The sequence below is a fragment of the Stigmatopora argus genome, chromosome 23 (assembly GCF_051989625.1).
Source record: "Stigmatopora argus isolate UIUO_Sarg chromosome 23, RoL_Sarg_1.0, whole genome shotgun sequence".
In the NCBI taxonomy this organism is placed as follows: domain Eukaryota; kingdom Metazoa; phylum Chordata; class Actinopteri; order Syngnathiformes; family Syngnathidae; genus Stigmatopora; species Stigmatopora argus.
The window spans coordinates 7285001-7302928 of NC_135409.1; the positions used below are offsets into that span (position 1 = coordinate 7285001).

Here is a 17928-nt window from a genome sequence, read left to right on the forward strand (position 1 = left end):
CAAGGCAAAGAGGAGTGCTCAGACAAGCTTTCCTCACTCCAAATAAATAGACCCCTCCCCTTGTGATTAGAGCGCACCCCCCGTGAGAATTGTCTCCAGAAATTTCAGGGTATTAATCATTTCAAGGCCGGCTTTATGATGGCTTTTCAGTCAATTGATTAGCTTCGGAGGGGAAAAAAATGAACGTACGTGTAAAGTCCAAGCGCTTTGAGATAGGTTTGCTTTTTTTTTTTGCAGCGGCATCTACCACCGTACAAGACATTTTTGCACACACACTACCTAAGCAGTTAAATATTTAGCCACAGCTTGTGTGCACTCATGACCGGATGAAAATTCAAACATATGGACATCTGTAAACAGACATCTTCCTGTCAAAAGGCCCACGAACAAAATGTCTTCCCCAAATAATCTCCACTTAACCCAAAAACATTACATGACAGCTTGATGTAGTTGGCATCTGTTGTGCTGGGGGAGGAGCACAGTATGAGCGTGTAAACGTGAGGCATGAGCCCAAGCCAAGATGCTGCATCACTCCTGCACGCCGCAGCTGCTCAAAAATGAGCGAGGAGCGTCTGGCTCTGATGCCGTAAATCCATTTTGGATTTTTTTATTTTATTTACATCCAATGCTGCGTTAGTCCCGCGTTGACGTTATGCGTTCGCCGTACCAAAAAAGGAATGTGCAATGCTCTCGAAAAGCCAGTTCAGAGATGGAAGGAGCCAAATGAAAGATTTTAGAATGTTGGCAGACATTGGCAGGCTTCCATTGACTGTGCCTTAAAATCGCATTGCTTGTGGCAATAAGATTGTGGTCGGGAAGACGGTCTTGTGTCCTCACTAGTTAAAAAAAAAAGTAATACAGTGGTACCTCGAGATACAAGCTTAATTCGTTCCGGGACTGAGCTCGTATGTCGATTTTGTCGTCACTCAAATGAACGTTTCCCATTGAAATGAATTAAAAACAAATTAATTCGTTCCAACCCTCTGTAAAAACACCGGAAACAGGATATTGGATTGGACAAAATGTTTTATTTGTTCTAATTCGCCATCTATTAACAAAGTATTTAATAACTAGTGGTTTAATAGTATACTAAAATGTGTTTAATAGACTAACTAAAATTAGATGGATTTCACGGAGGGTAGAAAGAGAGGGACAGAGAGGGGGGAAAAGCGGGGGAGACTTTTTGCACCGGTTAATCGTAATATAACATAAATAAATTTAAATGAACTTGGATTACGATGCAGACACACTTAAAAATAAGTTTAATCAAACCTAACACTAAATTTAATTCTAATTTTGTTTGACATTTTGATACCTTTCTTCTCCCGGGTTGGCTCTTTTTGCCCCGCCTCAACCCTGACTTCCAGATGCAACCTATCAAGGTTTGTTTGCTTTTGTATTCCCTTCAAAATATTCCCATAATGATGCACACAAATGTCCTCACAATAAGATAACGCATGACCACCTGCCAACAAAAAGTAGTATATACGCCATTCGCACTGACTAATGGGAAAAAAAACACTGAAAAAATGCAATTCTCTGCCCAGTGCTCGCAGAGACATTACAAAGATGGAGTTGCGACCAGAGACATTACACGAGAGTTGCGACCAGAAAGACAGTGTCCATGATGTTCTTATGAGCAGCATCTCGCGTCCGCTGTCTGCTCGTTTATCAAAATCTGTCTTGTATCTCAAGATAAATATTTTCCCGAAATTTGACTCGTATCTCGAATTGCTCGTATGTCGAGGTACCACAGCACTTGACTGAGCGCGGCAAAACCTTTGTTGTCCACTCTTTTGGGATCTCTCAAGACCGGTTTTTGTTTTTTAAATGAAGGCGCAAGTGTCCTGAGGTGACACGTGCCGAGAACTTTGAGCCAACGCATTTGAAAACAAATGCTTTGTCATCGCATGAGCCATTTGTCAAAAAGGCCGGCCTCTGACAGAGCAATTGTAATGTGCTGAGGAGCGGCAGGCAAAATAATAAGGCATAGGGGGATGTCAATAACGTTGCGTTGTATTACGCCACGCGCACTGCCACATGAATCCATCTTCGGTTGCCGCCGCCACCGCGTTCATTTCACTCTAGGGCGGCCACACATACATTTTAATCAGCCATTTGGCCAGCCAAGCTGACAACTGCTCGACAAACTGATACTGATAAGGCTGATGATAAATCATAGCGGGTCTGCTATCAGCTTTGGATTCTTTTCTGGCAATTCATGCCAATTTTACACCCTTGCCACAGTTCAGGTCGGGATTAAACTTTGTTACTGTTGCACCTGGTATAAACAGCTTTGTCTACTTCGTGGAAAAACGATGCGATCATTTCCTTGGTGGTGTTTAACATACGACGCGGCCGCGGTTTTAACTCTGCTGGGAAACGTTTGGTGATAACGTAAGGCAAGGGTGTCAGACTCGGGTTGGTTCGCGGGCCGCATTAACGTCAACTCGATTTCATGTGGGCCGGACCATTTTAGATATAATATTTCGATTTTTTTTTTTTTATAACTGGATTAAAAGAACTGGATTATAAACCCTGAATATTCAGTTTTTTATAGATCTAAAACAATGTTTATTTTAGCTTTTTTTAAATATATTTTTAGATTTTACAAAATGATTTTTTAACTAAAAACACAGAAAAAATGGATTAAAAATGACAAGTATTTATTTAAAAGGGGGGAAATCAGGAAATTTAATATACATCTATACTCTTCATTTTAATTTGATCCTAAAACAGAAAGTCGGCACTCATGATTTACTTTCCCGGGCCACACAAAATGATGTGGCGGGCCAGATTTGGCCCCCGGGCCACCACTTTGACAACTGTGACGTCAGGGATCGATTTTCCCAACAGTGGTTTTATTGGTGAATGGGGACAAGGGCGCACTGAAGTTATCACATTGTATCTCACCTGAGTAGAAACCTCTTAAAAACTTTGATTGTGCACTGCAGTTCTCTCAGGCATTGCTGGAAATTTGTAGAAGAGGACTTTTAATTGCATTTATGTGAGTCAAATCAATAGTGGGCCCTCACGCTAGAGATTTTATGATCGAGATCAAAGGCTGACCGTATTTAAATATGAACAATCCTTTAAGTAAAAACAGTCCAATGTTTGGTTTCAAGCAGGTTGTTACACTCCAAGTGAGATAAACTGTCAATCTAGTTTAACATGCGCCTGACAAAATTGAGCTTAATGCTAAAATACAATGGTAAAGATTGTTGTATAGAAACTAAATGTGAGAGTTGTCAAATGCAATACAAAAGCAAACAACCCTCAATAGTAAAAATCAGGGTGGAGGCGGGGCAAATAGAGCCAACCCGGGAGAAGAAAGGTATAGAACTTCATGACAAAATTAGAATTAACTTATTTTTGAGTGTCTGCATCGTAATCTAAGTTCATTTAAATTTGTTTATGTTATGTTACGAGAGCGTTGCCGTGCTAGTTTTTTGTTACTTTGTTAATAGATGGCAAATTAGAAGAAATCAAATATTTTTTCCAATCCAATAACCTGTTTTTGGTGTTTTTTCAGAGGGTTGGAACGAATTCATTTGTTTTTAGTTCATTTCAATGGGAAGCGTTCATTCGAGTTACGAGAAAACCGACATACGAGCTCAGTCCCGGAACGAATTAAGCTCGTATTTCGAGGTACCACTGTATTTGATTTTTTTATCTTTTGAACTCATTAGTCACCCCCAACAGTCATAGACGTAGCAGGACAGCCTTCCAATTAGTAAAAAAAATGGACATATACGTGGGACGAACTCATTTCAAGACTTTGAATGCTGTGAATATAAATACAAAGTCACTTTTTTGTTTGTTCTTGCTTGTTTTCTATGTAAGAAATCACGTCTCACAAGCCACAATGTCTCGAGCCATCCTTAAATCTTTCCACCCAGGGCCACCAACAGCTTAAGATTTCATCATTACTTTGATTCATGGCCGAATAGGAGCGACATTCACACGTCACGGCATGTGACGATGCGTTTGCCTCTTAAAAATCAAATCTCGCCAAGCAACTAAGACTCTTTCAAAAGAGTAAAGCCTATATACAGGCCCTCACTGGCCCTAAGATGATTCCCTTATAGGAGCACTCGCAGAGGACACAGTGCAATGCAGCATTAAGAGGATATTAATTTAGCTTTGTTGACAGCGGGAGCCGAGGCAGCGCGGGCGCTAGGCCCCTCGTTGATGAGACGTGGGTGAATAATGAGCTCCTACGACTCGAGAAAGACGAACAACAGAGGCGCCACGACTTCAGATGTCACCGCGGGCTTTGAGCTTGACGCGTCGTCGCCAATGCGGGCGCACAAGACATCCAAACAGTATGTTGCGTGTCTACAAATGAGATGCGAAAGGGAGAGGGAAGTGGCGTGGATGGCGGGTGGGAGGCAGTGATGAGCGTTAATGCCGGGTGGGCTTGGTTCGCGGGAAGTGAGACACCCGAAAACATTTCCATCCATCCATCCACACGGGGCTTAAATGACAAGTCATTATCCGCCATCAGTGTGAAAAGACAGAGGAGGAGCAGGACGAGGAGGACGAGGAGGAGGAGGGGGAAGTTAACAGGATGGCATGAAGGTGGAGATGGCGTCTTGATCTCCCAAGACATGATACATTTGTTTTGTTGACATGCATTATTGAACAAAGTGATCTGGTGTTCAGTCGCGATGGAGATCTGCATATTCCTCGCAACTCTCGCCTTCTTCGTGTGTAGTCGTATTTATAGACTGCGCTCGCTGCCACACACAATGAACAACAAACATTTTGACCGGGACACGTACATTTTTATTTCACTTTGCAATGAGGTAACTCTGTCTTATCACGGTGCCTTAAATCTTCAAAAACAACCTACGAGTAAATGAGGCACCATGTCAATAGTCTAGTACAAGGGTGTCAGACTTGGTTCGCGGGCCGCTTTAACGTCAACTTGATTTCACGTGGGCCGGACCATTTTAGATATAATATTTAGGGTTTTTTTGTAACTGGATTAAAAGAACTGGATTATAAGACCTGAATATTCAGTTTTTATAGCTCTAAAACAATGTTTATTTTAGCTTTTTTAAATATATTTTTAGACTTTACAAAATGATTTTTGAACTAAAAACACAGAAAAAATTGATTAAAAAATTACAATTATTTATTTAAAAGGGGGAAAATTAGAACATTTCATATACATCTATACTCTTCATTTTAATTTGATCCTAAAACAGAAAGTCAGCACTCATGATTTACTTTCTCGGGCCACACAAAATGATGCGGTGGGCCAGATTTGGCCCCCAGGCCACCACTTTGACACATGTGCCTTAGCACAAGGGTGTCAGACTCGGGTTGGTTCGCGGGCCGCTTTAACGTCAACTTGATTTCACGTGGGCCGGACCATTTTAGATATAATATTTAGATATTTTTTTAATAAAAGGATTAAAAGAACTGGATTAAAAGCCCTGAATATTCAGTTTTTATAGATCTAAAACAATGTTCATCTCGTAGGTAGAGCTGCTCGTATGTAGAGGTACATAACATTTAACGGGAAGCACTCCATGTTCCCAACCAATGTTCCCTCTATTTTTTTGTTTGTCTGAGCAGAAAGACAACCTCCCTGAGGACACTGAGTACCGGTGTGAGCAACATCAACATTGCTCGCTATGGGCACACACCAGTATCACACCTGCCATAAGCAGGTGTATGTCTACTACACATAAATGATTTAGTAATAATAAAATGTAATGATTAATATCTATGAATGGGCGACCCGGCGGATGAGTGGTTCACGCGTCAGCATCACAGCTAAATATATATATATATATATAAAATGGGATTTTATTTTGTGCGCTCCATATGATTTGCTGTGCGCAGGGAAGACGAGAGTAGTGCGCAATTGCGCACGCGCGCAGCTTAGAGGGAACATTGTTCCCAACCCATCTAGGGCAAATTAAGGCTCAGTGCCTTGCCCAAGGGCCTGGAATCAAACCCCTCACCCCATAACATGAGCGACCAACTCCGCCACGGCCCCCACCCCAGTTAAATCGTGACAAGAAGAACGGCAGACAAAAAAAGTCATGCATTTTTATGACTTCAATTCCTATATTACAAGTAGCGAGGAAAATCTCATTTGAGAAACTTTCCGCTTTGCGCACAGACACTCGTGTGCTTCCCGGAAACAGTCACGGTCGGCGGCGCCGTTTCCTCCGTGGGCATGAATCCTGATGGATCCTCATTACCCCAGGTGTGACCCCTCGCAGCTCAGTTCATTAAGCCAAGCAGCCGAGTGTCGGTGACTCAAGTCCAGATTTAATCACAACTTCCGTCCTCTTGCCAATCACAATTAGGTCCTGATAAGCCTCTCCAGCATGGTGCCTTAGGGCTCCCGTACACAGACAAAGGTTAATTTGTGAGCAGCCAGGGCTCGGCTACAGAACCAAAGGTCACCTGATTGAATTCATGGAGCGTGTGCACGTGTGTGCGCGTACGATAGGGGGGCTACAATGCAATTACAAAGTTCATAATTATTCATGCCTTTCCTTCATGTGTAATGGCTAATTTACCTTCAGAGAGATGCTGCTGATTTGATCACCTTATGCCCTATTTTTTCCACTGCCAGCCCAAAAATAAAACTGTACAGTGGTACCTCGAGATACGAGCTTCATTCGTTCCGGGACTGACGACAGGGCCTATGTCCGATGTCCGATTATTATTTTGTGTGGCCCAGGAAAGTAAATCATGAGTGCCGACTTTCTGTTTTAGGATCAAATTAAAATGAAGAGTATAGATGTATATTAAATTTCCTGATTTTCCCCCTTTTAAATCAATAATTGTGAATTTTTAATCAATTTTTTTCTGTGTTTTTAGTCCAAAAATCATTTTGTAAAATCAAAAATATATTTTAAAAAAAGCTAAAATACACATTGTTTTAGATCTATAAAAGACTGAATATTCAGGGCTTTTAATCCAGTTCTTTCAATCAATTTATTGTAAAAAATATATAAATATTATATCTAAAATGGTCCGGCAAACGTGAAATACGGTTGACGTTAAAGCGGCCCGCGAACCAACCCGAGTCTGACACCCCTGGATTAACCCCTAACGTGCTGAACGTCAGGCTAGTCGCGGTGACGTGACAGAACGTGTCACGGGATCGACGCCAAGCAGATTGCAGGATATCGCTCCTTGTTCACTTCCGTGTGTCTGACCTCGCTCCCTGCCGTGTATTGTCATTCGCAGGCCAGCTGGCAGCGGGGACATGTGAAATTGTGACGCTGGACAGGGACAGCAGCCAACCACGGCGGACCATCGCCAGGCAGACGGCCCGCTGCGCCTGCAAGAAGGGCCAGATCGCGGGAACCACGAGAGCCAGACCCGCATGTGTGGACGGTAAGGCTTTAAGTGAAAACTGCGCACACACAAACGTCTTTGTCCTTAGGTGTACACACAAACAGTTTACGTGCACGCAGCTATGACCAAACCTTGAGTCATGTTGTCAGTCCTAAGGTGGAGGGTCGATCAGCTTCATTTGGAAGGGGCTATCTTTTGGATCCATCTTTAGAATACATTTGAAGCCCGTACAGTGGTACCTAGAGATGCGAGCTTCATTCCTTCCGGGACTGAGCTCGTATGTCGATTTTCTCGTAACTCAGACGAAGGTTTCCCATTGAAATGAACTAAAAACAAATTAATTCGTTCCAATCCTCTGAAAAAACACCCAAAACAGGATATTGGATTGGAAAAACATTATTTGTTCTAATTCGCCATCTATTAACAAAGTAACACATAACTACTGTTACTACTATTACTAAAATGTGTTTAATAGTACTAAAATTATACGGATTTCGAAGGGGGGAAAGAGAGAGACGGACAAAGAGAGGGGGGCGCTTTTTGCAGGGCAACACGCTCGTAACATAAAATAAACAAAATTAAATTGACTTGGATTACGATGCAGACACTCAAAAATAAGTTTAATCAAACCTAACACTAAACTTAATTCGAATTTTGTTTGACATTTTGATAACTTTCTTCTCCCGGGTTGGCTCTTGTTGCCCCGCCTCCACACTGACTTTCAGTCAATATCGAGGGTTGGTTGAGTTTGTATTCCCTTCAAAATATTCCCAAAATGCACACAAATGACCTCACAATAGGATAACGCACGACCACAAACACTGAAAAAAATGCAAAGCTCTGCCCAAGGCTCGCAGAGACATTACAAAGAGGGAGTTGCGATCAGAGAGACATTACACGAGGGAGTTGCGGGGAGAGAAAGAGTGGCCATGATGTTCTTATGAACAGCCTCTCGCGTCCACTGTCTGCTCGTATATCAAAATCTGTCTCGGATGTCAATATAAATATTTACCGGAAATTTTACTCGTATCTCGAATTGCTCGTATGTCGGGCCACTCATATGTCCATGTACCACTGTACTAAATCACATTTGAAGTTTTTTTTGCTTCCAAAAATGTTGCTGTGGGCTACCAGATGGGTTATCTTTCATGGCATGGTGACAAGAGTTGTGTTGTTGCTTGTTTCATTCCAACACAGTGGACACGCTTCCCTTTTGACTCTCACTTTTATGTCGCTGTGATGCTTTAAAGGCACTGTTACTCCGCTTTTATTGACCCAGGGGACATATTTTAGAATCAGAAAAACATCACAGCACACAACCACATGACGATATGAAAAGTGTTCAAAGGATTGGAAATTTCAACACATTTAACTGATGAAAAACGGAAAATGCTGTTTGGAGCATAAAATATCGGTTCAATTCCATGAAAGGGCAGCTGAGCACTTGAGACATAACAAACCCCAACTTAGGGTATTAAAACAACTCTACTTCTAAATTTACAATTGAAGTACAATACTTATGAGATAGGGGATATCATTACAAGGCTAAAAGTAGTGCAGTTGAGTTTAAAAGAAGAATGTGTTAGTCCAAGCCAAATTCTGTAAAGGGTGATTAATATAAACCTCGCTTGATTTTGCTTTGTAGTTTTAAGAGTGTTTCACCCATTCCTTACTTTTTCATTTTAAATGGAAGTCAAAGCAACATTCATCCAAACCTAGCCGACAGATCTCTATTTATTTTTTGGGCATCGCACCTAGTGGAACTTTATCTTTCCTTGTTGTTTTGCCAATTCTCCCCACTGATGGATTCATCTTTTTCCATTCTACTTCCTTGTATTGATAAAACCATTTGTCAAGAATAGCTACACCATAAAAGCGGATGCCTAAATTGCAACTTTGTGTGCATATTTTGTGACGATGGTTATGATTTCCCATTTTCCGCTACATTATATTGCCTCCTATCGAAAGAAAAACTTGATTACGGTCCATATTTCAAAATCCCAGAGCTTGATATTATTGCCATGCAAATATGCCTATCTTTGCAAGGGCACTCTCATTTGTTCGGAATTGGAAAGTGAGACAGAGAACGACTGCTGGCACCGACAAACCTAAACGGCGCAAATTGGAATTCAATCAGTTCTAATCCACTGGAGTCCTTGAGGTCTGCCTTTGCAAACACCTCTAGTCTATGTCCTTCATGTAGCGACGCACCGGTCATTTCAGGAGAATCCATAACTGCCATGCATAGACAGGCTCCTTACGCTTTCCGTGTAACAGAATCTTGAACAAAATTGCGATCTAAAACTGTGCAACTGTGTGCGTGTCTAGTATGTGTCATCGTTTATCTTCAACCTACACAAGTTGACCAAAGATGGAAATAGCCCTCTGCTACAATGTTACATATTAAAATATATATGTTCATTAACATGAATAAATATACAGTGGTACCTCGACATATGAGTGCTCCGACATACGAGGAATTTGAGATGCAAGTAAAATTTTGAGCAGATATTTACCTTGAGATACGAGACAAATTTTGATATACGAGCAGATAGCGGACGCGAGATGCTGCTCATAAGAACATCATGGCCACTGTCTCTCTCCCCGCAACTAACTTGTAATAATAATAATAATTGGACATTGGCCCTGTCGTCATCATCAACAACAAAAGCCTACTTGTCATCACACCCAGAAACTGCACATGACAAATTTGGTAGTGCTTCTCCATAAGGTGCGTTTTCTCGGCAAAAGACCTAAATAAGTGATGGTTACGGACTCGTAATTTGGCATTCTGCCGTTATGGATACCTCGCTTCGGAGAAGAAAAGTATTAAAATGTCAAACAAAATTAGAATTAAGTTCAGTGTTAGGTTTGATTAAACTTATTTTTGAGAGTGTCTGCATCGTAATCCAAGTTCATGTTATGTTACGAGCGCGTTGCCATGCAAAAAGTGCCCCTCTTTCTGTCCGTCTCTCTCTACCCTCCGCAAAATCTGTCTAATTTTAGTTTTATTAAACACATTTTAGTTATATTAAACCACTAGTTATTTGTTACTTTGTTAATAGATGGCAAATTAGAACAAATAAAAATGTTTTTCCAATCCAATATCCTGTTTTAGGTGTTTTTTCAGAGGGTTGGATCGAATTAACTTGTTTTTAGTTCATTTTTATGGGAAACGTTCGTTTGAGTTACAAGAAAATCGACATACGAGCTCAGTCCCGGAACGCATTAAGCACGTATCTCGAGGTACCACTGTATATGTTAATATGTGCTGTTCCTTATTAAATAAATCAAACTCAATATTCTGACACTCTTCACCTAGCAGCAATGTGTCGGCTTCACAAATAAAGCTAGCATCCATTCTCCCGGGATTTGAGTAAGCAAAATGTTTTTTTTATCAAATGTTGTATGAGTAGCAACAGGTGTGCATTCGTATTGCTTTGTGTTTCAATCGTAATTGTTGGCAGTCGCTGTTGTTTAAATCAGGACAGTAGGACATTTTTCAAACAGCCCCCATCATGCTATAAGATTGGATCATTCCAAAGTGCCTTCATATTCAGAAGGAATTTAATCTATTATTGATACAGTGTTTTGGTTCAAAGATTTTCGCTCCAATGTGTAGGGGAAGAATTTCATGTCAGTTCTCGCACCCCGTTAGCAAACTAGCCATTACCATGAAACTATCCTCCGTAGGTGAAAACGATGGTGTGGTGGTGAATGTGTAATCCCTGATTTCCCTTCACATGTAAACACGTGTCAGCCCTTGTGTACCTCCTCAATATTTTGCCTTCTTGCAAATCTTCCATTTATAATTCCAGGTTGCTTTTACATCCAACCAAGAGGAATTAGATAATCTTTCATTTGCAGTATGATTGCATTTTCCTCTTTGAAATGCACGCTCGATTGCTTTCTGGTGTTAGCGTGCATGATTTGGTTTAATCCCCGCCTGCTTTTCTTTCCATCTTTGTAATTAATCATCGAGCAAAAACAGCTTTCCACCCGCCGTCAATTTGCCACCAATATGTTTTAAAATGAAGCAATCTCTCTCATTATATCAGCATGCCGTAGCGTGCGCAACTGTGATTGCGTCTGTCATTTAGCGTGGAAATGAAGATGCCGTTTGCTGTAGAAGTAGATAATAAAACAAGCATAAAGCAGAGGTAAGATTATGACATTAGGAAGAAAGTATGTCCATTTCAGGCAGAAAATCCATGATTTAAGAATGTGGAGAGTAAAAACATCTTTTATACTCTGTGGGACATTTTGCCAGATGCTTCAAACACTCGCAAATATCACACTGCAGTGGTACCTCGACATACGAGTGTCCCGACATATGAGTAATTCGAGATACGAGTAAAATTTCGGGCAAATATTTATCTTGAGGTACGAAACAAATTTTGATATACGAGCAGACAGATGCTGCTCATAAGAACATCATGGGCTATGTCTCTCTCCCCGCAACTCCCTCGTGTAATGTCTCTCCCCGCAACTCCCTCTTTGTAATGTCTCTGCGAGCACTGGGCGTAGCGTTGCGTTTTTTCAGTGGTTTTTTTTCCCGTTAGTCATTGCGAATGGCGTATGTACTACTTCTCGTTGGCAAGTGGTCGTGCGTTATCCTATTGTGAGGACATTTGTATGCATTATTTTGGGAATATTTTGAAGGGAATACAAACTCAAACAACCCTCGATATTGACTGAAAGTCAGTGTGGAGGCGGGGCAAAAAGAGCCAACCCGGGAGAAGAAAGGTATTAAAATGTCAAACTAGATTAGAATTAAGTTTAGTGTTTGGTTTGATTAAACTTATTTTTGAGTAATCGTAATCCAAGTTCATTTAAATTTGTTTATGTTAGGTTACTAGCGCGTTGCCGTGCAAAAAGCCCCCCTCTCTGTCCGTCTCTCTCTCTCTTTCTCCCCCTTCAAAATCTGTATAATTTTAGTACTATATTAAACACATTTTAGTAATATTATACCACTAGTTATGTGTTACTTTGTGAATAGATGGCAAATTAGAACAAATCAAACATTTATTCCAATCCAATATCCTGTTTTTGGTGTTTTTTCAATTGACGTTAATGCGGCTCGCGAACCAACCCGAGTCTGACACCCCTGCCTCAAAGGGTCTTATTAAAGTCTTATTTTCAGCTGCATCTGAAATAGTGAATATTGATGAAGAACACATTTTTTAAAAACGCTTATTAGACTGCCAATCTGAGATAAACAGAATGTTACAGGAAAAGCCATTTTTTGTACTCTTGCTGTTAGAAATGTATTATTAACTTAGCTTGCACCAGAGTTTTGACGCAGCTATGAGAGTGAATGCGAGAACAAACCTGACTCCCAAATGTGTCTGTATTGCCTTCTCTATTTGTTTGCATTGTGCTAATATGAATGCAGAGCTGTCTCTCTCACTCCCTGTAGAGTGGCTGTGATGAAAATAGTTTTTTTTGTTATTGTTGTTGGTTTACAGAGCCGCCAAAAGAAACACGGAGACGGTTTATGTTTTGGATTGAGAAAAGCATTGAAATATAACACAAAAGGGTGCTTGTTTTCCCCCATAGGCTGAGATGCCGCATGGTGCGCATTAGCATAGAAATAATGCAGCGTCGCTTATTGTGACTTTTTTCTGTCGATTACTCCCCGCTGGATTCTGTAATGAGCAATTCATATTTCACGCTCGCTTGTTGTTAACCTGTGCGCAATTTGAAGAATTGAACAATGCTGACACTGTATTCAAATTACAGTGGTACCTCGACATACAAGTGGCCCGACATACGAGTTATTCGAGATAAGAGTAAAATTTCGGGGAAATATTTATTGTGAGATACGAGACAAATTTTGATATACGAGCAGACAGCGGACGCGAGATGCTGCTCATAAGAACATCACGGCCACTGTCTCTCTGCCCGCAACTCCCTCGTGTAATGTCTCTGGTTGCAACTCCCTCTTTGTAATGTCTCTGCGAGCACTGGGCGGTGCGTTGCATTTTTTCAGTGTTTTTTTTTTCCCGATAGTCAGTGCGAATGGCGTATATACCGTATTTTCACGACTATACGGCGCATCATATTTTTAGCCTCAGTGTCAGTAACAAGTGCTATTTCTGTATTTTACACACATAAAGGACGCACCGTTTTTATAGACGCAGCCAGGCATGGCAAAACATACACCAGCTTAAACATACTAGCTACACCCACACGCTAAAAACACGTTTTCAAAAAGGCAACGGAAGCAAAACTGAGTTTGGTTGTACTTTATTTAGCCATTTTACAATGTACTCACGTCGTCATCACCCACAAATCCATCAAAGTCCTTATTTTCTGTTTCCGAATTGAACAATTGTCCAAATGAGTCATCGAAAACGCTGAGTTTTATACGTTCGTCCAGGCGGCCACAATCCATTCGCAAATAGTAGCTAGCTGGTATCTAGCATAACTTTTCCAACGGTGCTTTCCATGCTTCGTCATGCTGTGTTGATGTCGATGTATACAGGCCACAATCCATTGGGTGTATTGACAAAAGAACTATATATCCCAGCAGTCACTGTGCAGTACTTTTTCTACGGGAAAATAGTAGAGTCAGGTGGTGCTTGCCGTAGTTGTGAGAGCTGTAGAGGATGGTGTACCCTATCGACTGATTTATTTTATTTTATCATGATAACAATTTTAGTATTGGTCCATATATAATGCGCACTGGATTATAAGGCGCCCTGGCTATTTTGGAGAAAATTTAAGACTTTTAAGTGCGCCTTATAGTCGTGAAAATACGGTAATACTTCTCGCTGGCACGTGGTCGTGCGTTATCCTATTTTCAGGACATTTGTGTGCATCATTCTAGGAATATTTTGAAAGGAATACAAACTTAAACAACCCTCGATAGGTTGCATCTGAAAGTCAATGTAGAGGCGGGGCAAAAAGAGCCAACCCGGGAGAAGAAAGGTATCAAAATTAGAATTAAGTTTATTGTTAGGTTCGATTAAACTTATTTTTGAGTGTGTCTGCATCGTAATCCAAGTTCATTTAAATTTGTTTATGTTATGTTACGATAGCGTTGCCGTGCAAAGGTCAATGGCGGCCAAATCCGGAAAATATGACCGCATCGAATTATTTCTGCACAGGAAAGGAAGAAGAAGCGAGAGATCATCTCCTCATGATGAGGATGATCAGATACCAGATGGACTGCAAATGTGTTGCATCCGAGTGATGACTATGTGACGAACGAGTGAGCGAGTCAAGACTTTGCACGCCGTAATTTCATTGCGGAGAGCGCGACACAACAGACGATTGGCTAGCTTCATCTCGGCTTCCGTCGTCGAGTGGCGATGAAAGTCCATTTGAGTTTACGCGGGGGCGTCGCTCTCATGCTGACAGGGGCCAACGTTTAAATATGGAATTGCCGGATGACAAGCTGTCTTTTCACATATTGCAGCTCTGTGTTAGCCAGAAGGGGAAACATTTTTATGTATGTAAGGTGATTCAAATTGACTTCTGGATGCTATGAGATGAGGAATCAGCATGCCGCGGGTTAGAACTAATGAAATGATGACTGGATAAACGATAAGGCAAAGTTTTTCCACTGAGGCCCACATGTTGGTCGACTAGTTTTAGTATTCACTCGCTAATCTTCACCCAGCCACTCGCGTGGTTTCTAGGTTTCAATAAGTGTATTCACACTGTGTATAGTGGTACCTCGAGATACAAGCTTAATTTGTTCCGTGACTGAGATCGTATGTCGATTTTCTCGTAACTCAAACGAACGTTTCCCATTGAAATGAACGAAAAACAAATGCATTCGTTCCAACCCTCTGTAAAAACACCAAAAACAGGATATTGGATTGGAAAAAAATGTTTGATTTGTTCTAATTCACCATCTATTGACAAAGTAACAAATAACTAGTGGTTTAATAGTAATAAAATGTGTTTAATAGTACTAAAATTATACGGATTTCGAAGGGGGGAGAGAGAGACGGACAGAGAGGGGGGGGGCTTTTTGCACGGCAATATAACATAAACAAATTTAAATGAACTTGGAATACGATGCAGACACACTCAAAAATAAGTTTAATCTAACTTTACGCTAAACTTAATTCTAATTTTGTTTAACATTTTAATACCTTTCTTCTCCCTGGTTGGCTCTATTTGCCCCGCCTCCACACTGATTTTCTGATACAACCTATCGAGGGTTGTTTGATTTTGTATTCCTTCAAAATATTCAGAAAATGATGCACACAAATGTCCTTACAATAGGATAAGGCACGACCACTTGCCAACGAGAAGTAGTATATACGCCATTTGCACTGACTAACGGGAAAAGAAACACTGAAAAAATACAACGCTCCGCCCAGTGCTCGCAGAGACATTACAAAGAGGGAGTTGCGACGAGAGAGACATTACACAAGTTAGTTGCAGGGAGAGAACCAGTAGCCATGATGTTCTTATGAGCAGCATCTCGCGTCCCCTGTCTGCTCGTATATCAAAATTAGTCTTATATCTCAAGATAAATATTTCCCCGAAATTTTACTCGTATCTCGAATTTCTCGTATGTCGGGCCACTCCTATGTCGAGGTAGCACTGTATACTGAGGTCCCTGCTTCTTTCATTTTTTCATTTGCAATTAAGGATTTAGTTTTCTCCTCGTGCTCTGTTTGCGTTTATATTTTTGCAAATAAATCTACTTTATTTGCACTTCTTACTCTCACATCTTCCCCAAATTGGGTCGAGACTTCTGCTTTGCTCCTCGCTCAATCCAAAACAGTGTAAAAATAAGATTAGATTGTCTAATATTTATAATGAAGCCTTCAAGCAACACATATTTAGACCCGAAAAGCACGACCATTTAAAGTGATAATAACATCACATATATTCTTTATATCTGCTCTTTACTCGGCCAGCTTTTTGTCTTTCGGTCTGTCTACCACTTTGTAAATCATATCAACATTTTTGTCATAAAATGTCCATTTAAAATGACTGAGTTGAGTTTACCAAAAAAAAAACATTAACTCGCCCGCTATAACTATATTTCATTTCCTCTAGGAGCTTGAAGCTCATCTTATATAACATTATCTTAAGTGGCTTAATACCTACATAAAACATGGCAGGCTGAATGAAACATTTAACCGCTACGGCAGATTGGACATCCTAAATATTCCCATTTATGTGATGCATCAAATTTAACGGCTTCAAATGCGTCGCTATTCATCCGCTCAGTTATGACAATCAATCGTAAACGTACGAAATAATGAGACGCGCAATGGCGATGTTCAAACAATTTATTGTGCAGGCCTAATGTGTCGACATTTTTTTGGCCTAGGGGACTATTGTCAGCTACATCGCACGATCTATTTAAGACGACTATAATTAACTCTTTTGCGGTTATCGTGCACTGTTGCTATCTTTATTGTAGCGACATTTCAAAGAGAGGAAAAGAAATAAGAGAGATAGCTAGCAGCAAAAGATCCTTAAATCGCGGCCACAGCTCTGAGATGACTTTGTGACGGTAATTATTAATTGTTTACGGCCTGTGGCAGGGTGAGCGGTCAGACGGGGCACCTCGTATGTGTGCCCGCAGCGGGGGAGTGTTGGCTTCCAATTAAACCAGCGAGGTAGAGAGCACGGCCCATCAAACAGCCAACTGCTAGAGAGGGGACTTCTGGGAAGCAGGTAGCTCTTCAGCCTCACAGGCTTGGTACATCACAAAAACAAAACAAAAACAAAAACAAAACAAAAAATATATATATATATATATAAATATATATATATATATATATATATATATATATATATATATATTTTTATATATATATATATATATATATATATATATATATATATATATGGCCACCGATACAGGGCAACCCTAATGAGGATAAAGCGGTTCAGAAAATGAGACGAGATGATATATATATATATATATATACACATACACATACACATACACATACACATACACATACACATACACATACACATACACACACCCACACACCCACACATACACATACACACACACCCACACACCCACACATTCACCCACACACCCACACACCCACACACCCACACACCCACACACCCACACACACACCCACACACCCACACACCCACACAACCACATACCCACACACCCACACGTGCACATACACCCACACGTACACCCACACATACACGTACACATACATATACATAATACCGTAAAACCTTTAATTGAACGGCACTACTATATACATATATATACACACACACACACATATATATATAATGTATATGTATATATGTATATATGTATATATATATATATATATTTATATATGTATATATATACACATATACATATACATATATATATATATATACATATATATATATATATATATACATATATATACATATATATGTGTGTGTATATACACATATATATATATATAAATATAATAATAATTACTGTATAAAGTTGCATGAAATCAAATGCCTTCTGGTATTTGACTTTTTTCTTTATTTTCTTTCTTAAAGAAATATTATTTTCTTTTTTTCTTCACTAAAAGTACAATGAAAGACAGAGAAAGGGTGATAAATCCCTGCACTTCAAGATTAGTGTGTTGGCCTTGA

At 40.3% G+C, this 17928-nt stretch overlaps 1 protein-coding gene across 2 annotated transcripts in view; it reads left to right on the plus strand.

Moving 5' to 3' along the window:
* tafa5a (TAFA chemokine like family member 5a) overlaps nt 1-17928 on the plus strand; it is a 116305-nt gene that overhangs the window by 67618 nt on the left and 30759 nt on the right. For both annotated transcript variants that reach the window (XM_077593592.1, XM_077593593.1), the window contains exon 2: nt 7222-7371. In XM_077593592.1, coding sequence (XP_077449718.1) covers nt 7222-7371 — 150 coding nt within the window. The remainder of the gene's footprint in view (nt 1-7221; nt 7372-17928) is intronic.